Source organism: Carettochelys insculpta, chromosome 7 (genome assembly GCF_033958435.1).
Source record: "Carettochelys insculpta isolate YL-2023 chromosome 7, ASM3395843v1, whole genome shotgun sequence".
Lineage (NCBI taxonomy): Eukaryota > Metazoa > Chordata > Testudines > Carettochelyidae > Carettochelys > Carettochelys insculpta.
The window spans coordinates 6576241-6599875 of NC_134143.1; the positions used below are offsets into that span (position 1 = coordinate 6576241).

The following is a 23635-nucleotide window of genomic DNA, read 5'->3' on the forward strand; positions in this document are numbered from 1 at the left end:
TTTCTTCCTCCCCTAGCTGTAGGAAGAGATGGAAGGAGATGCATGGAAGAATGCCAGGCAAACAAAGCCAGTAGGGCATTTAAAAAAAATATCAGTTTGATAAGACTCAAAACTTTGGGAGCAAATGAGTGCACGACAGCTCAGTGGTTTGTGGTACGAGTTTTAACCAAGCTCTTGTTTGCGTAGCTCAGCAACAAAAGCATATAATGGTTCAGTGGCCTTTGGCTTATTCCACTGCTACCAAACTGTTTTCTGCTTCTCCTCCAGCCTACCTCCTGGAGGAAGACGATCCTCCGTGAGATAGCATGTGAAACCAGAGCTGGACCAGATGCTTTATGAGGGTTTAGTAAAAATGCAAATAACTAAGTCCAAGAAGTTGCATTTGCCTCTGCTCACACCCTGGCTCGTTCTTCCTCCTAAGAAAGCAGGGCTGAGAAAAGGAAGTCACACCTCGCTTTCCAGTTAGTCCAGAAGGGAGGCCAGAAGCAAAGGAGAGTGGTAAAACACACACTTTATTAACCAAAGTCATATGTCACATAGTAACCGTTTCAGATGCAGCTGGAGGGACTGGCAGACCTGGTTCGGAGTCATTGACATTTCTCTGCCGGTGGCTGCTTTGCCAGCTTCTTCTCAACCTTCCCGCAGCCCGCCCCGGTCTCAGGGAACATGCCAGCCTTCAACTCTCACTGACGCTGAGGAAGTCAGAGGCGTCCTGCACTGAGTTCTGCTCTACTACAAACCCCAAGGGAGCCGCAGCAAGCTGCTAAATCTGCAACACGCTGGGCAGGAGGCAGCTGCAGGCCGAGGCCGCATTTCATAAACTGAGGTTATTTAATATAAATATGAATAATACAGAGTGTTCCATAGTTAACTCTACGCTGCCACCCACTTTGCACCGTGTCCGGCGTGAAGATGCCGGACTCCACTCTGGCAACAGTTAAGAGGAAGGGGACACTTTTGGAAGCTGGGATGACGAAACTGGAGGGAAGGGAGTTTGAGATGGCAAAACAAGCCCCTTCCCTGGAAGTTTTACCCAGACTGGTCATCTGAGCTACACCAGGTGACAATGTAGAGCTACTGCTTTGGCCGTCTGTAGATGGAAACTGCACCTGTTTACGTTCAGTTCAGATTAATGTTGTCTTCCTAACTGGGACACCCAGCAACTTAAAAATGAAAGCGTCCATCGGGCTGCGTAACTGTGCACTCGGAACGACTGCAGCAGGTTTGGTGTGGGGTGCTCTGGGCCCTGCTCGTTACTTACAACTAGCCTCACCAAAGACCTCGTGCAGCCTCAGGATGCAAATTCCAACGGGAGGAGGAGCTGTAGCAGGCTTGCCCCATGCGGAAGTCACCGCCTGGGAAGGGGTGTCTTCTCTTCCAGCAGCCAGCCAGGGAAAAGGCCTCATGCCAAGGTGCAGTGCAAGTCATCAATGGAAGAGCTGAGAAACGAGGAAGCGTAAATTGATTTCATTGCTGAAACAAAGAGCAGCTTAGACCCTGGGAGAATACACACTCCTGATTAGACACACTACTGGAGTGCCGTCAGTGTCTTTGCAGGGAACCCGGACCCCACGGATCCCTGGCTTCATTAACACTCGTTTCTGTTGCTCCAGGGACTCTTACCCTTTGTTTTCCTGCTCAGGGAAGAAGAGGCAGCTATCTGCAGGCACAAGTTAATTGTGCCCCCAAGGGACCCACTTCACCCTCCAGGTGTTAGGATGCAAAATTCTCTTGCCGCCAACAGCTTACAACACAGAGCTGCCTTTGGCTTGGCTGCCCCTGGGAGTTAGTGTGTGAGGCTTCAGTCTCCTGCACCTGCACCGCCGCCTGAAACAGACAGGGGCTGTGCCTAGAAGAGGCAATTCCTGCAACGCAAGCAGGGACTGCACTGCACAGCAACAAGTCTTTGCACAACGTTAGCCTGCAGAACCCTTCGCAGGCCGCACGCCTCAAACCCCACGGGAGGTAGGTCAGAATCCTTCCCCATTTTACAGGGAGGGAAACTGAGGCAACACGGTGAAAGCATTTGCCAAGGCCACAGAGGGGAACCTGTTACAACTGGGGCCGGGCCCCCAGTCCCGCTCATACATCTCAATTAATAAAAGCAGCAGGAGCTGTGAATTGGCCCCCGATCTCTGCAGCTGTACAGTACTGAAATCAAAGCAGTCCCCAATACTCCCCACGGGGAACTGGGTTCTTAAAGTGCAGCCAGTGTACATTAACTCCAACGTCTGGCTGGGGGATGACCCTGCCCAGTCTCACGAGGGGCATTCTTGGTTTGGCTCCAGGATCCCGAAGCTGGATTTAAACCCAGCCTTCACCCAGCCTCTATTAAAAGCGGAGGCAATCGCCAGTGGCAGGATGTTGGGGGGCAGGGATGGGGTGGGGAGCCACCTAGGCAAGCAGCCAGGCACACGTTCATACCAACGTGAGCATCACGAGCCCATCACTGGGGTAAGAGGAAGTTTTGAGCTATTCATTTGGAGTTCTGGCCTCTGGCTTTTTGCAGCAGGTCCCAGGACATTTCACCTCCTGCAACTAGCTCATGGGAGAGTCTTCATTCTGCCCTCAGCAGGGAGGCCGGCTATGTACAGGACCAGCTGGGGACTGTCTCCTTTCCCTCTGCTCCCACTGGGGTTCACTGTTTTAACCCAGAAAAGAGGAGGAGTCTTACCCTCCACGAAAGGAAGTAAAGGCCAGTTAAAGTCAGCTGGCTTGGAGGAGCAGGAGGACCCGTAATAGAAAATGTACTTTCAAACCCTGGACTCTAAGCCAATCAAGGCAACGAAAGCTTCCCAGTCATTCCTGGCTCCCGCTCCCCACTTCCTTGCAGGAGAGACGTATGGACTTGAGGAAAACTAGGGTGTTCCCATTCGATGCCACCACTGCCAGCCAAGGTCTCCAGCCCTGGCCCTAGCGAGCTGTTCAGATGAAGGGTCACCATCTGGCTGTCAGTGGCATCTGAGCTTGGGCTCTCGGCCCTCTCCTGCACAGCTGGCACGTCCAGCTGTTGTGCAGCAGGTACACAGCCACCACACCCCAGGTGTGACGCTCCAGCCAGGAAGCAGACACGTCTCCCCCGAGGGACGTGTGGCCTTTTGGAACAGAACGGAAGGTAAGATCTGTGCAACCCGTGGGGGAGGCCAGAGGGCGGGCGGAGGGAAAAGTGAGAACCTGAAATTCGGGGACGGGCTCTTGACGCACTACCCCTTTCTCTCCCACGATCAATCGCATCCCCTCGAGCCCTCCAAAGAGTAGAGCAAACAGTGCTCAGCCTTTGGCAGGAAGGCCCAGAGAGCAGCCCCCTGCCGCGGTGGCAGATGCCAAGAGCTCTTCGTAGGTCCAATGGCAGAAGTTCTGGCAGCAAGCAGCTTCCTCCCAAGCCTTCCAACCGCCCCACCCACCAGCGTGCCAGGCCGGCAACTCGGTAACAGCCTAGGGAGCAAGAATCCCGCCAACTCCCAGCTGTCCCTTGGCTCTATTTTAGGCCCCTTTCGATTTGGCCCTCCCCTTCAGGTACGCCTCGCGGAAGAAGTGGCAGAAAAGCACTAGGTAGCTGAGATACATGAGGGACGACCAGAAGATCTGTTCCCAGGAGGTGGAGCAGATGCCATCCTGCATCCAGGAGTAGGCCATGACGCTCACCACTGTGCCCATCACCATCTGCAGGATCTGGGTGAAGGTGATCACCATGGCGAAGGGCCGTGGCACCCTCAGGCCGGCTGCCCGTGCCGTGTAGTAGGAGTACATGAAGGCGTGGACGCCGTAATTCATGGTCATGAACCAGCCGCCACCAGCTACCATGTCTTTATAGGCGTACCAGGTATAGAGCAGCACCGTGACGTGGTGGTACCAGTGCAGGAAGAGGAGGCGTTGTTTCCGGAGAACGATGAACACGGTGTCGCCTGGGGAGAGACACGCCACTGGTCAGAGAAGGCAAAGCAGCTGATGTGCCTTCAGGCTACAGCAAAGAGATAAACCATCACCTTGCTCAACCCAGCCAGAACCTTGACTCACCCCAGATTGTTCACAGGCTACGGGAGTATTTCTCTCAGTGCAAAACACTGCAGTGCTGTACACCTTGTGGCACGGGCCTGGGTCAAAACCCGGGCCTGGGTCTTCTCCCCAAGCCCCGCTGCCTGCGTAAATGTCCATGCTGGGAGGTCAGAGCTAGATGGAGGTTGCTGGCTGGTGCTACCCTGTGCGACTGGATCAGGGATCAGACAAAGGGAGACAAGGTAGGCTGGCAGTGCCAGCCCCTCCTATGGGGGACGGAGCCCTTCAGCCAGTAGCGCGGGCAGAGTTTATAAACTACATCAGATAAAGCAAAGAAGGTCTGGCACTCACCCAGTTCTGGCACCTTGCTCAGGACAAACATATATGCCCAGAACTTGCTGACAGGGCCAGTGTAGAAGCTTTGATCGCACACAGATCGCTTAAATCCACTGGTGGAGAGGATGAATCCCATGTACCCCCATGTCCTCAGGGTGCCGACGGTGCTGCAAGAGAGTCACACGAGCGTCACGGGACATGACAAAACTGTGCAAGAAGGGGGGCTGCTCCCCCAGAGAGCTGCCGACTCCATCCCCTCCACAGGGAACCCAAGGAATCAGCCTCCTGCACAGCAGGGCAGCTGACCCTGCATTTGCTCTAGTTACAGCTCCTCCTTGTCTTGGGAAGCATGGATTGGGATACCTGGCTTGCCAGCAGAGCTACTGGCTCCTACTCAGACAGCCATAGGTCCCCAGACAGCTCTGCCAACGCACCACAGTCCTGGACCTGCAGCCCCCCCGGCCCCTCACTCCAGGTTTTACTAGGGATCCTCACCTGGGAGCTAGCATATGCTGTGATATTCCAGGCCCCTCTTGCCAGCACCGGGGACAGCCCTTGGCTGGCGCTTCAGCAGGTTGGGCCAGGTCTGGGCCTCAAATTAACAATACATAACTGGAAAGCTGTTATTAGGCAGAGGGCCACCAGCTCAACTTACTCATCTCGGCCCCTGCAATAAACTGCAAAGATTCACTGCCTCGCCGAGGAGCTAGCATCCATCAGCCACACGGCCGTTGTCCGGAGGCAGAGACCACTATGTGATGAGTGGTGCTGATCTGATTGCAAATTGCTGTCACCAGCTGGCTGGCTCAGTGTTCAGACTAAGAAGCCATCTAACAGCTCGTGCTGCAGGGCAGACCCCAGCTGGGATCCCAACAGTCCCTGCGAGGCCTGCTTCCTATGTCACCTCCGAATAAAAAGCCAGAATCCGAGACAATTTGATGGAGAAGAATCGGGACTTCACTCCCTTTCTGAACAGCTGCACGGCTGGCAGGAACCAACACTTGCGTGGACGTGGAAAGAGATCAGCTATAACTTAGACGCCTGCTATAGGCTAGAAAGACAGGACATGAAGGAGCCAGATTTTATCCCTGGTAGATACCTAAGCTAAGACCTGGTTCCCTGCTCCCCCTCCACACAAGCAGTAAATCATCAAGACTCCGACAAATCTATATAAACACTGTTGTTTTTGCCATGTTACACATGCTTGTCGAAGCTACAGCAGTTGTCGAGAGAGACAGCTAAGCAAGTCCTTCACAGATTACTTGCCTTCAGCACGATTTCAGAGACTCATGCTTGAGCTGAGCAGACAATGGACCAGAAGCCAAACCCAAAAATCTGTTTTGGAATAACTAAAATTGAAACGCATGCTCTTTGTTGAAAAAGGAGGCTGGGGGAGGGAAGGTTGAAAAATTCATTTCCAGTCAAACAAAACATTTTGTTCAATCTGGAAATTTTCATTTGGGCCGGTAACTTTTACCCATCTTAAAAGAAAAAAAAAATGTTGAAACAAATCTAGCTGACAAGTATCAGAGGTGTAGCCGAGTTAGTCTGTATGTTCAAAAGCAACAAGAAGTCCTGTGCCACCTTAGAGACTAACAGATATTTTGGAACATAAGCTTTCATGGGCACAGACCCGCTTCATCAGATGCATGAGTGGGGGAGTTTCAGAGGAGGATTGCTCAAGGGGAGGGCCAGAGCTGACAAGGTCTGTTCAGTCAGGGTGGAACCGGCCCATTATCAGCAGTTAGTGTGGAGTTGTGAACATCAAGAGAGGAGAAATCAAGTCAGTTCAGTCAGGGGGTTGTGGCCCATTGTCAGTTGCTAATGTGGAGATGTGAACAGCAAGAGCAGAGAAACTGGTAGCTGAGTTTCACAATAAAGTCTCTCTCACACACACACACACACACACACACACACACACACACACACACACACACACACACACACACACACACACACACACACACACACACACACACACAGAGTCTCCTGGAACTGGAAGGGACCTTGGGAGGTCATCTAGTCCAGTCCCCTGCCCTCTTGGCAGGACCAAGCACCATCCCTGACATCTATTTACCCCAGTCCCTAAATGGCCCCCCCAAGGATTGAACTCACAACCCTGGGTTTAGCAGGCCAGTGCTCAAACCACTTGTCCCTCCAAAAGCAGGAGAACCAGCCATTTTGAATTCAAATTCTTTTTTTAAATGTGGGACAAAGCTATCTGCTGAGTCGGACCCAAACTCCCCGATGGTTTCAGTTGCCCCCGAATCACCATTCTTAGCGAATAAACTATTGTACCAAGAAGTTTAATGCAGCCCTGGTCTTCCCAGCACAGCGGTCAAAGGCCAGCACCCGCCCCAGCTATGGTACCCTCCCATTACTGCTCCTGCTGAGCAAGCGGAGCCACTTGGAAGGAGTCTGGCAGCAAAAGGCCAGCGTACACACAAGCACTGGAGTCTTACTGCACTGGGAGGTGACTAAGAGCCTCCCATGTGAGTATCAGCTGAGTAGCAGTTTGAGCTGGCGTGATGCCTCACCCAGACCCACCTTGTCAGAATGGTGCTTATAAGTACCACGCGAGAGCCGAGAAGCTGAGAACGGTATCACAGCAACCCATGCGTACAAACACACAGGGCTTTCCGCTTAGCCGATGCCAGGCAATGGCTCCTGGGAAACCATGCCAACAAGAGAACTGCACAGTGCGTGCTCCCAGAGCCACCCTCACGCTCTTTGAAAGAGACACCTCTGCAGAGCAAGGAACCCCCTTTACACGTGGGCCGGCTGCCCAAAGCTAGCAGCCAGCAAAGTGAGGCTACAGCTTCACTGCAGCTGCGCACGGGCACTATCTGGGCAACAGCCCAGAGGCTTCGTAGCAATGTGTCGTTCCAGCTTTCACGTCTGCCCCTACCCCCGCCATCCTTCTACGGACCACGCAGGCCAGTCAGACCCCAGCATCTGGGCCAGCCGCCTCCCGCTCCTGCTTTAGCATCTAACGCCAGTTCAGCTCGCGAGTGGGACAGTCTCGCGCTGCAGCAAACAGGTGCTGAGAAGAGGGCGGGAAATCTGCTGGCTGCTGGCCCTAAATTACAGAGCAAAGCCATGGTTGAGTCATCCTTGGCAGGCTCTTAGAGCGCTACAGGAAGCTGGAGCTGCCCGCGCGGTTTGCTTGGGGAGAGTTTGTAGATGGTTCAAAGCCAAAAAACTGAATCTGTGACACGGATGCACGAGATGGAAGATCTCTAGCTCACCCTTATGACTCACCTGTTGCTGCTACTTGATAAATAAAACCCTGTTCTCAAAAGGAATCTGTTTACCATCAATCAGCTCAGCCTGGGCGTTTGGCTACCTGGTTTTTATCCTCACCATTGCAAGAACAAGTAGCATGTCTTCCTGCACTGGAAAATCTCCCTGAGCACCTCACAAATGCACCACAGATAAGCCAAGCATTGGCAACGCCTGAAATAATGGCACAGTCGGCCAGCTCAAGCCTCTGGCCAGAGAGGAGCTGGCAGCCCCTTGTGTGTTCTCCTCAGGAGTCAGTGCAAAGAGCCGGGCAGGGAACAGGCACTGCTCTGCTCACACCTCAGTTTTCAGGGTCCTGCATCTCCAGACCAGGCTAGCTGAGCTCTGCACAGCCCAGGCAGGTCTTTGCCTCTGCTCAGGGTCATGGTCAACCAGCCACCAGAAGAAAGGACAGGTCGGTGAGTCTGTCCACTTCAGCTCTAAGGGACCTGCCCAGAGTGGAGACTGAGCAGTCAAGTTTAAGGTCTGGGTCCTTATCTTCAGGACGGTCCAGAACCTATGCCCAGTGTACCTAGGAGAGCTTAAGCTCTGGGGTGACCACCACAGTCAACAGCTCCAAAAGGTTTCTGATTCTACATGCATAGGGCAGTGTCAGAACCTACACAGGACAGCACAAAACCTTCAGCCCCACCACTGCTCAGCCCATTGGGGGAAGTAGCTCACGGCCCCAGGCTTCTGCTCTGTAGCTCAGGCTGAGCTCTGCTGAGTGCTGGCACCCCGTTTTGCCCACAGGTGGCCACGACGGAGCCCAGAGCCCTCTCTCGCCGACGCTGCCGCCTGTCTGTCGTAGATGAAGGCCGCCACCATGCCAGGGCAGAGCCTGCTGGTGGGGAAGGCAGACAGAAGTCTTGGTAGGATGGGCTCACAGCCAGACACTTGAGATGGGGTGGGGAAGGAAGCTAAGACTTACCAGAACCCTTCCCCCAGTTTTGGGATCCCATCTACAGGACTGAGGGGTGTGGGGAAAGTGTCTGGGGAAGTTTTTCAAAACTCTGTTGCCCTTCTGGGGAGGAAATGCCTCTCCCTCCCTCTCTCCAGGCAGGGCTGAACAGTGGGGCCCTACGGCTGAACAGGAACCGCCAGCTGTGGATGAGTCAGAGCCGCCGTTCTTACCTGAACAGGGCCAGGCTGAGCGACCATAGGACCAGTGGCATGCGCAGGTCATACCCTCTCCGCTGCTTCATGACATGCTGGCCTCCGAAGATCAGCAGCACGTACGCCAGGGCAAAGGAGAAGGATTTACGCCTGCAAGCGGGAGGAAGAGTTCTCAGACAGGCTGGTACGTGCCATGGGCAGACTAGGACCTACCCCGTGCTCCTGGTGCGGGGCTCTGGTAGCTCAGACAAGCAGGAATCTAATGGAGTCCTGCACTCCTGAGAGCATCTGCTCCTTCCCTCGCTGCAGCCAGGAGGAGCAGGCCCTGACCGGAAGAGGAGCAGCAGAAAACACCCTTGGTGATGGAGGAAGAGACACTTTGGCAGTGCTTCTCTGCCCTGCCAGGTCCTAGGGAGGTCCAGCTGGCACGGGGTTTCAGCTGCAAGAACAGGGCTGTTTTACTTGGTTCCAGATTAGCTCCTTCCCCGTCTTTAGCGAGGAGGCCATCGCTCCTTGCCGTTTTCGCACCAGCAGGAAAAGCCAGCAGCCCCCACCCCAGCGCCCGGTGGCAGAACCTCACAGCAGACGGGTTGAAAAAACATTCCGTCATGCTGCGACACGTCCTGGCCTCGGCTTCCCAGACCTGGGACCCGCATTCTCGGCACTCCTGACAACCTACCAGCCCACACAAAACCCACTCCCCCGCCCTGGCCAGCGGAATGCCTTTCTGAAGAATGAAAATGATCTTCACAAAATTAAAGCCATCACCCCGGGCAACTAGAGCATCCCAAGCCTGTCGCCCTGGAGACCTTTGCAAACCCTCTACCAGCTCCCGCAGCTCTGGCGCTTAGCAGTGCCCAGCAGTGGAACAGGATGGGAAGCAAAGAGAAGCTGCAGGTGAAACGTAGGGCAGCAGATGCAACTCAAGCCAGAGTCTGGCCCTTGTAGCCTGGCTTGAGCGACCACTAGTGCAGAGTCTTGAACAAGTACCAGCGAGGGAGCCGAGTTAGTCTGTATCTTCCTAAACAACAAGACATCCTGCGGCGCCTGATAGACTAACAGACATTTTAGAGCATCAGCTTTCATGGGCAGAGACTCGCTTGGTCAGATGCATGAGTGAGGGAGTTTCAGAGGAAGATTGCTCAAGGGGAGGGCCAGAGCTGACAAGGTCTATTCAGTCAGGGTAGAAATGGTGTGTGCAGGAGATCAGTGTCACCCCACGGCAACTGAACACTCTGCTGGCCATGAGTCTGCGGCAGGAAGCAAGCTCCCACGACCCAAATACCACTTCCTGCTACCGCTCTGCACCCAACCCAAACACAAATCAGCAGCGCCTGCAAAACTCTTAAGATTCCAGACACAAGCAGGACATGGTACAGGCCAGGCCTGTACTGCATTGGCAGAGATGCGAGGCCTTCTGCCCTGCCCCCAAACAAAAGGAGATTTTGGGTGCATCTACACTAGCCGGATACTTCGAAGGAGCCAGCACAACGTCGAAATAGCACGTGTCACGTCTACATGCACCGTGTGCTATTTCGACGTTGAAATCGACTTTAGGCGGCAAGATGTCAAAATCGCTATTCCTATCCGAAGATGGGAGTAGCGCCCTACTTCGACGTTCAGCGTCAAAGTAAGGCATATGTAGACGATCCGTGTCCCACTATGTCGAAATAGCGGGGTCCTCCATGGTGGCCATCAGCTGAGGGGTTGAGAGACGCTCTGTCCAGCCCTGCGGGGCTCTATGGTTGCCGTGTGCAGCAGCCCTTAGCCCAGGGCTTGACTGCTGCTGCAGCTGTGGGTCCATGCTGCATGTACAGGGTCTGCAACCAGTTGTCGGCTCTGTGGATCTCGTGCTGTGCAGGCTGAGTGTCTGGGAGGGGCCCTTTAAGGGAGCAGCTTGTGGCTTTGCTGGCCCCTTATTTCGACCGGGAGCGCTTGCGTGTGTGGATGCTCCGCATTTCCTCCCAGGGCGGCTCCTTTCAATGTTCTCTGTTGCTGCTTCGATGATACACGTCGAAGTAGCCTATTGCGATGTTCTTACGTCGAAATGGGCTACTTCGACGTAGCGTGCTGGTGTAGGCATAGCCTAATAGATGAAGGCTAGAAGGGATCATTACGACCCGATCTCCTGCACACACCGGGCCCCGGAGCCCCACGGAGACAGACCTGCCTGCCCTAGCGTTTGCTCTGGCCAGCTCCTCCCCGTAAGCCTGACATAGTGACATTACAGCCAAGCAGCATCGCACACAACCAAGCTCCCTGTCCGCCCTAGAGTGGCCCTGCATGGAGACGCCAGCCCTGGCCCCCACCCGTATCTCAATTGCTGCAAAGGCAGGCAGGGTCCGAGCTCCCTAGATGTATGGTTTTGATGATACGTTTGTTGTAATAGGCAATGGGAGGTTTCTATTGGCAGTTTGGCTGGGGCACAAGGGACGCATCCGGCTTGCGGGGCTCAGGCAAAGCTAGCTGGCACAGGTGCACAGGGGCGTGGGAGCAAGCCTGGCACTGACAGCCAGGGCCAGAGGCACCGCAGGGGTGGCAGCACTACCAGGGCTCTGCGACTCACGGGTGGTGAACGGGACCCAAACAGCTGCACCCCCCCATGTGCTCGCTGCCAAGTTCTGCTGCTCTCAGCGCGCCAGGATCCCACCCACAATTCCGGTCCCCGTCCACCAGCCGCGACTCATTCCCAGGGCCGTAAAACTCACGGGGGTTTCAACAGAGAAGCTCCTCGAGTGGCCACGCGGGGCAAGGCCGTCGGGGTGAATGGCGGCGTAGGCACAGGGCTGCTATGTTTCGTTAGGAGGCGGCTAAAAAAGTGCCCCAAATACTCCCGGGTTACTGTGCCAGCGAAGCCGCCGCGGACGCCAGAGACGCGGCGCGTGCGGAAGAGGAAGGGGTGCGGGACGCTCCGTCCCGGCTCATTAGTAAGGGTTCGAAGACCAGCATGGTACAGAACAGAGGGAAAAACCTCCCTCTTCCGCCCTCTCAGGCTAAACCCCCAGCTCTCCCTCTGGCCTGCAGAGAGGTGTGGGTGGGTGGCAGCTCCAGCTGCCGCCACCCAACGGGAGGTGAGGAGAGCAACCGGTCGCCCCAGCTCCGCCTCGGCAGGCCTGCCCACAGGGCCCGGGGACACGGCGAGGTAACCTGTGGCAGCCAGTTACAGAGCTGGGCTCAGCTGACCTCGCCTTGCTCTAAGGAGCCAGCCTGAGGCTTGTCTGGATCTGGCCTGCGAGTCTCGGGGCTGCCCTCACGTTCCCCTGCAGCTGGGAGACGGCACTAGTGCTGCAGAGGGTGGGGGGAGCCCTGGGTCTTGCAGGCCGGATCGGGCCTGGGGGCCCTAGAATTGCAGCCAGTGGGAGCAGCAGGGCTCAGTGCCTGTGAGCAGGCAGGGGAGCGGGGACAGAGCCCCGTGTCCCCCAGGAAGCTGTGCAGGTAAGCGCTCCCCCATCACCCTTCCCAGCCCCCACCCCCAGCCCGCTCCTACGCCCTCCCTCCAGGCGCTGCACACACGCCCTCAGCCCACCTGAACCCCTCCTTTTTAGCCCCACCCCAGAGCCCGAATGAATCTCCAGTGACAACCTTTAAGACTGACAGTTCCTCTGTCCCAGCATCAGGCCCGGTATTTAATTATTCAGTGTCTGGGAACCTTGATATGCGCCGTTGCCACATGCAAACAGCAGGAACTCTTGTGCAGTTGCAAGCAGGGTACTAATGTGTTTAACACAGTCACGAACAGCCTGACTTCAAAAGCGAGCTGGGGGACAGACCGCTGTATTTTCATACTACTCATAGCTCCGCTCCTTCTATTGTAAACTGCGGCGTCAGCCACCACCACCCTCGCCGTCATCACCAATGGTTGTTATTCTGCCACCTCCCAGGGACAACAGCCCTGCGGCTGGAACACTACTTTTATAACACCGTACACTGATGAAAGAACAAGGCACCTGGTAGACTAACAGATTTATTGGAGCATAAAATTCCCTGCTGCATCAGATGCACTGGAATGGAGGTTCCAGCCCTTCCTCCAGTGAAGGTTGCTTGAGCTAGGCGGAAGGTTCTGCAAAGGGACCTAGGGGTTACGGTGGATGAGAGGCTGGATATGAGTAAGCAGTGTGCCCTTGTAGCCAAGAAGGCTAATGGCATACTAGGGTGCATTAGGAGGAGCATTGTGAGCAGATCTAGAGAAGTTGTGGCCTCACCAGAGCAGAATAGAGGGGAATAACATCTGGAATATTGTGTCCAGTTTTGGGCCCCCCCAGTATAAAAAGGATGTGGATTTGCTGGAGCAGGTTCAGCGGAGGGCAACGAAAATGATGAAGGGGCTGGAGCACATGACCTATGAGGAGAGGCTGAGGGATCTGGGCTTGTTTAGGTTACAGAAGAGAAGACTGAGGGCTGATTTAATAGCAGCCTTCAACTTCCTGAAGGGGAGCTCTAAGGAGGAGGGTGAGAAACTGTTCTCGGTGGTGGCAGACGGCAGAACAAGGAGCAATGGTCTGAAGTTGAAGAGGGAGAGGAGTAGGTTGGATATTAGCAAAAACTACTTCCCCAGGCGGGTGGTGAAGCATTGGAATGCGTTGCCTAGAGAGGTGGTGGATTCTCCATCCCTAGAGGTTTTTAAATCCTGGCTGGACAAGGTCCTGGCTGGGATGACTTAGTAGGGGTTGATCCTGCTTGAAGCAGGGGGCTGGAGTAGATGACCTCCTGAGGTCCCTTCCAGCCCTGTGAGTCTGTGATTCTGCATCGATGCACATTGACTTGGCTACCTGGGTGAATGGCCCAGGCGTGTGCCAGATAGCTTTGCCTTGGCTCCACACACAGGATGTGTCCCTTGAGCTACAGCCAAACTGTCAATAGAAACCTCCCATAACCTATTACAACAAACATACAAATCAACACCATAAGGTAAACCATAACTCTAGACAGCTATAGGCAAGCAAGCAGGTTAGCCCTGTAGACCACCGGGAGTCCACGAAATCTGCTTGCCACAGACCCTCCGATGAGTTAATCTGGCCTAGAAGAAGCCCTTAACCTCAGTTCCTCCTCCCTCCTTCTGCCCTCCAGCCCCTTTCCATAGGGCTGGATCACGAGAGGAGTGAGGTGTCTCAGTCAGGGGACACATCAGTGAGGGTTGGTTATTTTGCTTCTCACTTATGGGGAGCTCCCCAACCAATTTCTCTGTGGGTCAGTGGCCTCCGACTTAGAGAAGGTTCCCCAGCCCTGCTCAACAGGCTAAAATAGCAGAGTGGCCATCCCTGCAGGCTAAGCCTGGGCTCTGGGACCCACCCGCTCACCAGGCCTAGCAGGAACATCCAAGCACTACATTCAGTGCCGTAGCATGAACCCCATGAACCCGAATGAGATGACTGCTAAGGATTTCCTTCTTCTGCGGTGCAGGTGTCCCAAGAGGCCAGCTGACTGCATGAAGAAAGTCCAAGTGGGACTAAGGTCATCTCTCAGCCACTTTGCAGGACACAGTCCAAAACACACTCCCTCCATCTCGGTGACACACCCCAAGGGTAAACAGCTACTCCCAGCATTGACCGGCTATGCATGACTAAGCATTGGATTTGTCTGCTCTGCCCCACCTATGTACTCAACTCCTGCCAAGTGCTGCCAACGGGGAAGACAGCAGAGCATGGGTGGGGCTGAACGCTGGGCTCACGTCACCCTGAGCAGCACCACTCTGGTGGCAGTCTGCATGCAGCTTAGTCCGAAAGGCCATCCGGCCTGCTGTATGCAGCAGGCGACCCGGGAACCTCACAGTCGCCTCCCCGGGGGGCTGTGCTCATTTGCTAGCACACTTCGCACGCTGCCTACCGGCTACAGCGAGACAGGCGGGAGAAAACTGTTGTCCACACCAGCTCAGAGGCCCAAGAGTCGGTAGACAAGTCTCCTGCCTCTTCTCCTAACCTGGCCTCCCAGGCCATTCCAGCTGGGGGTTCAGCCCCTCGGGAGAGGCGAAATCCACAGGGTTTGGTTCCACCATGGGTGCACTGATCATGTCATGCCCAGGAAGGGGTGCATCTGTGGAGGGTAACAGTTGATAGACGATTCCTTTTAAACGGAAGGAAGGGCGCCCTAGCACCATGGCCAAGAGAGAAGGAAGAGGCCCCAGTTTCCTCAGGAAGCTCAAGTTACATCCCCAGTCTCAGCCAAAAAGAAGCTGCTCACACTAACACAGCAGTAGCAGTCACCAAGTAACATTTTCACCAGACCTGCCTGGAGTGGGGCCTGGTGATACCAGGGGGCTCCCTGTGTCTGTACATAAATGAGACACTCAAGTGCCTGGCAAAACCCAAATCAGCTCAGGGACCTACCATACTAGGGCTATGTCTACACTTGGCCAAAATTTCAAAAGGGCCATGCTAATGGCCAAATCAGAGACTACCAATGAGGTGCTGAAATGAGTACCAGCCGATAGGAATAAGGGGATTTGGACATGTACGATCGAAACACAGCACTTTCGAAGTGCCGCGGCCGGCGGCATGCTAATGAGCCGCTGAATATTCACTGCAGCGCCGCATTAGTATTCTCCAATTTGGCCATTATCATGGCCCTTTCGAAATTTTGGCCCAGTGCAGACACGGCCTAGGCTAGCTACATACCGAAGAGATAGGCAAGAGGTGCGGGGAGGGGGAGATGTTCTCGGAGGTGCCAGAATTATGACCACTGGGAACGATGGGGAAGGGGATGGCTAATGCCCTGGCTTACTGCCGAAGGAACTGAGGGGGGGCGCGTATGGTATGAAAATACAGCTGTACCTTCCACAGCTGGCTCAAGAAGTTGAGGTGCTTGTGACTGTACAAAATGAATTCATCTGTGAGCCAAGAGCGACCAAGGGCAGGCTAGAAGTGCCACCAGCTCCACGGAAGAGATGGGAAACAAGAACAGATTAATCAAGTCCGAGTCCTTCACTCTGACCACAAGACCCTCTTTCCTGGCTTGGCAGCATTGCCGGATACCAGGCAGAACCACCAGCCCATCCCAAGGCAGGCTCAGCCCCCAGGAAAGGGATCTCCTTCCCAGCAGCACTTCCCCAGCTGCTTTCCTTTCCCGCTGTCACCGCCGGGGTGCAAGTGGATCAGGGCCAATGCTGATCTGAGGCGCCCGAGGGGGCACATGGTATAGCACGCTTGGCCCCATCGGCAGCCTACCAGGTGAGACCATGCCAGAGCTTGCACAGCTCTGGGTAGGAGGAAGGAGTCAGATTTGTTTCTCTTCTACAAGCCACTGCCTCCTTTGGAGGCAGGGACTTTGCAAATGCAGATGGCAGACAGCTCAGGAACGAGAGCGCACGTTCACCAGCCTACTCAAATGAGCCACTGCCCACGCCCTCAGCTTTGGCCTGACGAGAGCAGCACTGCTTGCCATTTGAGCCGGAAGTGGATGAAAGCTTATGGGGTCACAGTAATGTAGGGAAGGGGGATAGAGAAGATAGAGCAAAGAGGCTGAATACATATTAACAAGAGAGGACTGGTGCTATGAGCCTAGGACTCTGCTGATGTCACAGCTTGCAGACAGGAGTCCGAAACCAGCAGCTGGACACATGGTGTACTGGAAGTCAGGCTGATTTGACACCAGAAGGCCTGTTCTGTCCGTCACACCTTCTGGGACTCTGGAGAAGGAGAAACAACGTGACTACTGAACGAGTTGGCTTGGAGAATATCTAATGACTTCTGCTTCCCTTACCAGGAGGGAGGCGAAGCACTGGAATGTGATGCCTAGGGAGGCGGTGGATTCTCCATCCCTAGAGGTTTTTAAGTCCCGGCTTCACAAGGTCCTGACTGGGATGACTTAGCTGGGGTTGATCCTGCTTTGGGCAGGGGGCTGGACTAGATGACCTCCTGAGGTCCCTTCCACCCCTGGGATTCTATGATCCTCAAGGTTCACCGGTGAAGGATGTCATCCAGGTGTCACCATGCTAGTGAGCACATTTGGACTGCCAAACCAGTGAGGACCCCAGTTTGATGCAGGAGATCTCCCACTATTTCTCACCTGGTCCTGACATCAGCTGCGCTGCATGGCACCAAGACAAGGGCATGACACACCCCAGCCTGCCCAAGAGAGAAGGACCTGCCAAAACCAACAAGTGGGGAAGCCAGCCAGCGCTCCGAGGTGTTCCCCAGACTGGCCACAACAGGGGCACGAGCTGTCTGTGACTGACTTGTGAACATCAACAGGAAGCCTGTTAAAGATAAGAGTTAGTTTAACGGCAAGCAGCGAGTTCAAGGTCCCGGAACCAAATTAACCTTTCCGCCATCCCCAACAAGGAGGGCTCCAAGGTACCGTGGAAAGGAACGAATACTGCTCTGTGAAAGATAAGTCTGCTGAGCTTTGCTTAAGATTGTTTTGAGAACAATAGTTTCGTTTTTATTTCAAAAGGCTTGGGTTGAATTGTTCTCTCTATTTGCTTAATCATCTGATCTTTGGGAGGACTCCCTCCTACCCTTACACCCACAGCATATTTGCCGTGGGACTAAGCAAGCAAAAGTTTCTACTCCAAATCTAAACCATGCCTGGCAACTTAATGGTGTGCAGGGACAGCCTTCTTAGCACCCAGGACAACCAGCCCTTTCATTCCATCAAATGCATACAACAGTTTACCACAAGGTACTCTAGTCCCGTATTGTGGTATGCTGGGGAGACACCTTCTCTAAGAAACCTTCTTTCAGAGCCCCTCCCATTTTGGGGCTGAACTCCTTCCAAATGACTCTAAGCCACTAACAAACGAGTGACCTCATGCCAGAGTTGCTTACCAAGGCTGTTTCTCTCATCATGTTTCTCAGTGCTGGAGAACAGTTTGTAAGAGCTAAAAACCACCTCTCTATCACCAGAGGTCAGTCCAACAAGGAGACAACTTCCCCCCCCGCCCCCCGCCCCCCCCCCCCCCCCCCTTCCAGCCACTCACATTTCCATGCTTAGAACCAGGAACGCACAATCGATGTCCCAATGGAAACAGGGTGCAGGTTAGGCTTTCCGAATTAGCATCCTCAAACGGCAGGACGCTGGGGTTACCAATACTGAAACGGGTCAGGGCATGTGCCTTGGGCATTTGTCATCTAATCTCAGCTTAGTCAAGAAGATCAATAAAACGCAGATGTTTTAAGTTCGGGTGTCAAATTAGCTGGCCCCCAAACCAAACCCCTGCACACAAACCTCAGCCCTTTGTAGACTGATAGTTCTGATTAATATTGTGGCTCAGTGCAAATCTTAACAGGCCAGCCTAGGAATTCCACACATGGACAAATCTAATGCACCTGCAACATGCTCCTCTGCACGGCAAGATCCCCGGGGCCACAGATTTGCCTGTGGCTGAGCTGAAAGCGTAAATGAAACATGACCTCCAACGTAAACTTCCTTGTAAATTCCAACCGCGGAAGTGAATGCACAATAAACTCTTTCATAGTCCCGAGAGATCATCTGGAACTCTCAAATAACCAGCATGTCAATCATAAGTAAGTTTTAGTTCTGGTTTCCAAAAGTACAGTGCAATCAGAGTAAATACAAATAAATACAGCAAATAGAGTGCACTTTTACAGCGTACAACACTGCCACTGTTGGTAACTAAAGTACTGTGCAGACATTTTGGTTTGTTTCTTGATATCTAAGCCTGTTTTTTTTTTTCCAGTGTTGTGCATTGCCAGGTCTACCTCTCTGTTATCCAGAATGCTGGAATATCCAGCAACCCCCCAAGTCCCGGGGCTGCGGGATAGGAAAGAGTTTGCTGTATTTCCTTGTTTTGTGGTGTAACTCCTCCTCTGGCTGTGCAAATTGCCACTGTGCCCTGCACAGCTAATGGCATACACGCTCTTCCTGTCAGGGGGACTGGCATGGGGGAATGCTGCCATTGAGCAGCCTCTACAAGAAAAAGACAGGAGAGTACATTTAATTTCCAATCTCTTATGCTTGTCAGTTGATGCATCAGAGTTTTAACTATGGATTAGACCAAAACAACTTCATGGCACACCTCTGCCACAGGAAAAACTAATACAGTGCCAAGTTTTCTTGAAGGACGCACAGGTTAAGCATCACCTCAGTAGAGGTTACCAAGCATGCAGACAGCTTTGTAATCTTGGAAGAGGACACTTGGTGGCCAGAGAATCAATGCAGAAGTAGAACAGTGCTGAGGCGAACCTGCTCTGCCTCACACTATCCTCTTCCACCAAGAAAACAAACAAGCTGTCATGTAGCACCCTGAAGATCTCTACCAGATGTGATGGAGTGGGGGGAGTGCATGTGTGAGACTCAGGCTGGATGTGGGAGACAAGCAGAGCAGCTCCCAGTGGCTAAGGATGACCCTGGGGCTATAACCTACACTGGCAGGTAACACCTCAGCCCTGAACAAAGAGGAGGGAGGAGCCGAGCTGGTTTTGAATGTGGGGGGCGGGTGGTGGCAGTTAGAGGCTAGAGGGAGAGGGAGCTGGAAGGCAGCCAGCCTGAGGAGGGGGAAAGCTACACCCCAGAGGGGCACCCCTTGGGCTCTTCTCGCCAGGACGGGTTGGAAGGACTGTCTGACTGCTGTACTGATGCTTCTGCGAGAAACTGGGCATCTGTTGCCTAATAAACCTCCTGTTGTACCTGCTGAGTGAGTCACTCCTGCCAGCGGACGGCATGCAGTGCAGAGGGACACCTAAACCCCATCACACCAGGCATTTGCAAAACTTAATTAGCCACCAGGAGAAGTGAAAAAACAGATTGACAGGGTCAGACGAATACCCAGAACCCAACTACTTCAAGAGAGGCCCAAGAACCTCAGTAACAGAGCAATCTTGGCACTTAGGTAAGACAGCTGAGACGTTACTGCTACTCAGGAGGAGCCCCTTAGGATTAAAAGCAGGGCCGGCTAACCCAGGACTAGCAATGACTGTGTTCTGATGAAGTGAGTCTGTGCTCACGAAAGCTCATGCTCAAAACTTTTCTGTTAGTCTCTAAGGTGCCACAGGACCCTTCGCTGCTGTTACAGATCCAGACTAACACGGCTACCCCTCTGATAAATGACCGTGCAGACACTCCTTTTACAATGTATGTTTGTGTCCAGGGAAGAGAGAGAGCTCAAACGAGAACCAAGCAGAACGATGCCGCTCTCAAACACCTCCTTTGAGATGCAGACAACAATTGCACATTGAATGATGCTTAATGAAATCTAGCAACTGTTGACTCCTCTTGTCGAATGGATTTCACTGTCCAAGGCAGAGATATAAGGAGTTTAGCTCCTGGCTCTCGGAAGGATGGGGTAGGAAGGAGTTTGATATTAAACTTTCACTGACAATTTTGACCCTATATTTAAACTGAGATTAACACGAGAGTTCACCTAGTGTTATTGCAAGGCAGGTGCTCTGTGAATGACGCTCCACGGACGCTGTATGGATTTAACCTTTGTACCTGCTCAGTGTCGCTCAGATAATAGCTTTGTTCTCTATTTCGTTAGCCAGCTCCTTTTCCCCAAAAGATCGAGAGAAGCTTTATGTGCACATTCTTCGGGGTTAGCTCACACACCAGAAAGCAGCACTGTGGTTCCAGCCCAGGGCGGGCCTCCAGCATCACACCTTTTCCTCTGGCCCTTAAGCTCCCTGTGGCCGGGAGCAGGGTGGGGGCTTGCCCCACTTTGGCACTCCTGCTGGCGAGGGAGAGTTGGGAGCCTTCCCCCTGCTGCGTACTGTGACCCTGTGGGGCTCTGGAAGTCAGGGGCAGCCAGAGGCTCTGTGTGCTGCCCCCAGCCCAAGCATCAGCTCTGCAGCTCTCACTGCCTGGGTGCTGCAGGGGTGGCGTCAGCAGCAGGGACGGCATGCAGAGCCATCTGGCTGTACTTCCTCCTGGGAACCGGGTGGGGGTACGCTGCTGCTTTTGGGGGCTGCTCTAGGAAAATGCTGCCCCTAGCCCAACACCCCCCACAGCCCAAATGCCCCTCACTGCCCGCAGCCCGAACCCCCCTTCTGCAGCCCAACACCCCCACAGCCCAAATGGCCCCCTCCCCCCTTCTGCAGCCCAACACCCCCCACAGCCCGCAGCCCAAACCCCCCGCTCCCCCCTTCCACAGCCCAAACACCCCCCACAGCCCAAACCCCCTGCTCCCCCCTTCCACAGCCCAACACCCCCACTGCCCACAGCCCAAACGCCCCACTCCCCCCTTCCGCAGCCCAAACATCCCCCATTGCCCGCAGCCCACACCCCCCCACTTTCCCCTTCCGCAGCCCAAACACCCTCCATTGCCTGCAGCCCGAACCCCCCAGCTCCCCCCTTCCACAGCCCAACGCCCCCAACTGCCTGCAGCCCGAACCCCCCCCGCTCCCGCCTTCCACAGCCCAAACACCCCCCATTGCCTGCAGCCTGAACCCCCCCGCTCCCGCCTTCCGCAGCCCAACGCCCCCCACTGCCTGCAGCCCGAACCCCTGTTCCCCCCACCCGCAGACCAATCCCCCCCCCGCCTGCAGTTCGAGCCTCGGGTCCCAGCCCCAAGCACGCCCCCCATCCCCCAGCCGGAGCTCTCACCATTCCCACCCCCCGACCCGGTCCGACCCCCGCAGGACCCGCAGCTGAGCGGCTCTCCTCGCACAGACGCACCCCAGGGGCGTGACGCCACCGGGCGGCAGCTGGGAACCGCCCCGCCGGCTCCAGACCAGCGCTTGGGGCGCAGCGAGCCGCCTCCGGCGCTGCGCTGGAGTCCCGCGGGCTCCAGCCACTGGCACGGCTGGGACCGGCCCGGCAGCACTCGGCTCTGCCCAGCCCGGTACTACTCGGCTCGGCTCGGCTCGGCTCGGCACAGCCCGGAACTACTGGTCCGGTCCCGGCCCGGCCCGGCCCGGCCCGGCCCTGCTCGGTTCGGTTGTGCTCGGCCTGCCCCCGCGCTCACCAGTTCTCGCGCATCCACTGGATCGCCTGCAGCTCGTCGAAGCGCTGCTCGAAGTCGTACTCCCGCGGGCGCGGCAGCGCGGACAGGTTGGCGCCCAGCAGCTCCATGGGGCCGGCCCCTGCGGGAGCGGCGGCGGCAGCAGCTCAGTGCCAGGCCGGCGGCGGCGCGCAGCCGGGACCCCGCGGCAGACAACCGCCCCGCCCCCCGCCTGCGGCCGGCAGCCAATCCCGCGGCCGCGTGCGCCGGAGGCCCCGCCCACCCTGCCCGACTGACGGGGGGGTGGGTGGGTGCACGAGGGCCGCCGCCGCCGCCGCCGCCAGGGGCACGCGGCCGGAAGCGCAGCCAGGCCCGCGTGCTGGGCCACCCCCCCTCCCGCCGCTGGGCTCGGAGTCCGGGGGAGCCTGCAGCCCCCCCCGGCCCGCGTCCGCCTGCAGCGTACCGCCCATGCAGGACTTACCCTCCAGGCACGCTCGCAAGCGCCTGCCTGCGGTGCGCTGCTCTGCCCCTTCCTGGGGAGCATCCGCCTGGGCTAATCCGCAGTGCAGGGCCGAGGGCTGGAAACAAGGGCAATCGGCAGGGGAGAGGGAAGCAGGTACCGTCTTCCCCCGCCTTAGGAGGGTAATTCCTTCCTGAAAAACCCCTCTGAGGGCGAATTCTCGTGCGCGGAAAAGGCAATTACCATTAATTTCAGTGGGAAAAAAATTGTACGTGTTCCTGGGCCCCAAAATTTACACCCATTTATGCTAAAACTACTCCAGATCCCATTAAAGTGAACACAGTTACTTGACTGGTTAACATTAGTTATCGTAACACAACCTAACAAGTATCAGAGAGGTCCCCGTGTTCCTCTGTAGCTTCAAGAACAAGAAGTCTGGTGGCACCTTACAAACTACCGGCTAACTTGTTGTTCTTGAAGCTACAGACGAACACGGCGACTTCCCTGATACTTGTCACCATGCAAGGCACTACATTTAGCCCTAATGAGTGGAAATCCATCAACCTCATGAAAAAAAACTTGCACAGATACACACAGACATCATCTTCCTCTCCAAATACAACCTAACAACCTAAACCAGCATTTTCCCTTCATTAATTACGGTACAAAAAATGGGGAGGGAGATCTGCCAGGAAGCCAATGCCACCTTCTTTTGCATCATCACCAGGATGCGGTGGCTAGGCTGCAGTAGGAAGCGGGAGTTCAGAAAAGTCCTCCCGGTAGTGCGACCTGGGGAGCAGAGCCCAGGGCCGGCGGGAGGGGCTGTCCCAGGTGCAGAGACAGGGCAGCGAGGAGAACAGAAATTGAAGAGCACCTGGGAGTGGGGCACAAAGCCGGGTAGCTGCCCACAGCTGCAGAAGTGGGGCTGGTGCAAAGAGGCGGGCAGGGCAGAACAGGGCACGGGGAGGCAGCCCAGCCTGAGCACAGCTTGGGTTAAGTGGGGAAGGGGCGGTGCCAGGGGCTGGCCACACAGGGAGCTCTGCAGGTACAGGGGGCCCCCCGGCTGGCGAGGGGCGATGCCTCGCTCGTGCAGGGCTGTGCAGCAGAGAGGCCCCGCCAGCAGTGGCCAAGGCGCTAAATGCGATGCCCGAGGCACAGCTGGGCAGGGCGGGCGGTGGCGGCCCCTAGCCACGCAGGGGGTGAGCAGCAGGGGTAGCGCTGGGATGGGCTGTGTGCCCAGCATCCACGTCTCGCAGGAGCGCCTGGGAGCCCACGGCCGCCAGCCAGGCCGGGGTGCACCACTGCTGCAGCGCCGAGGCAGAGACCGAGACCAGCCACAGCAGTGTATCCTCGTAAATTCGAGGAAATGCCTCATAAGACGAAGCAGGGGTATTAAATGAAACCCCTCATAAACTCGAATCCTCGAAACCCAAATGGGCGTATTGCGGGGTGTGACTGTACAGGAAAGGTGAGTGGGTTGCAGGGACGGATGGGGCTAGTCTAGCTCAGTGTTCTAGCGTTTGGTCTACTTTGGCAGGATGTCCTCTAGCAGTGCTGTCCTCTTACCAGTGCTGTGCACAAACCCGCTGCTGGTTGAAATGCAGTAGTACTCT

At 55.3% G+C, this 23635-nt stretch overlaps 1 protein-coding gene across 3 annotated transcripts; it reads right to left on the bottom strand.

The window, feature by feature from the left end:
* Positions 1-494: 494 nt before the first annotated feature.
* ELOVL3 (ELOVL fatty acid elongase 3) lies at positions 495-21746 on the bottom strand. 3 transcript variants are annotated; one of them, XM_074999416.1, is made up of 5 exons: positions 21587-21746; positions 8749-8880; positions 4348-4499; positions 3646-3905; positions 495-1439 (listed from the first exon to the last, which is right to left on the bottom strand). In XM_074999416.1, exons 1-5 carry the CDS (start codon positions 21691-21693, stop codon positions 1428-1430), a joined length of 663 nt encoding a protein of 220 aa, XP_074855517.1. In that variant the 5' UTR covers positions 21694-21746; the 3' UTR covers positions 495-1427. The 3 variants fall into 3 exon arrangements, with proteins under 3 accessions (XP_074855517.1, XP_074855514.1, XP_074855515.1); XM_074999413.1 differs by having other exon boundaries at positions 495-3905; XM_074999414.1 differs by lacking the exon at positions 8749-8880 and having other exon boundaries at positions 495-3905.
* Positions 21747-23635: the final 1889 nt, after the last annotated feature.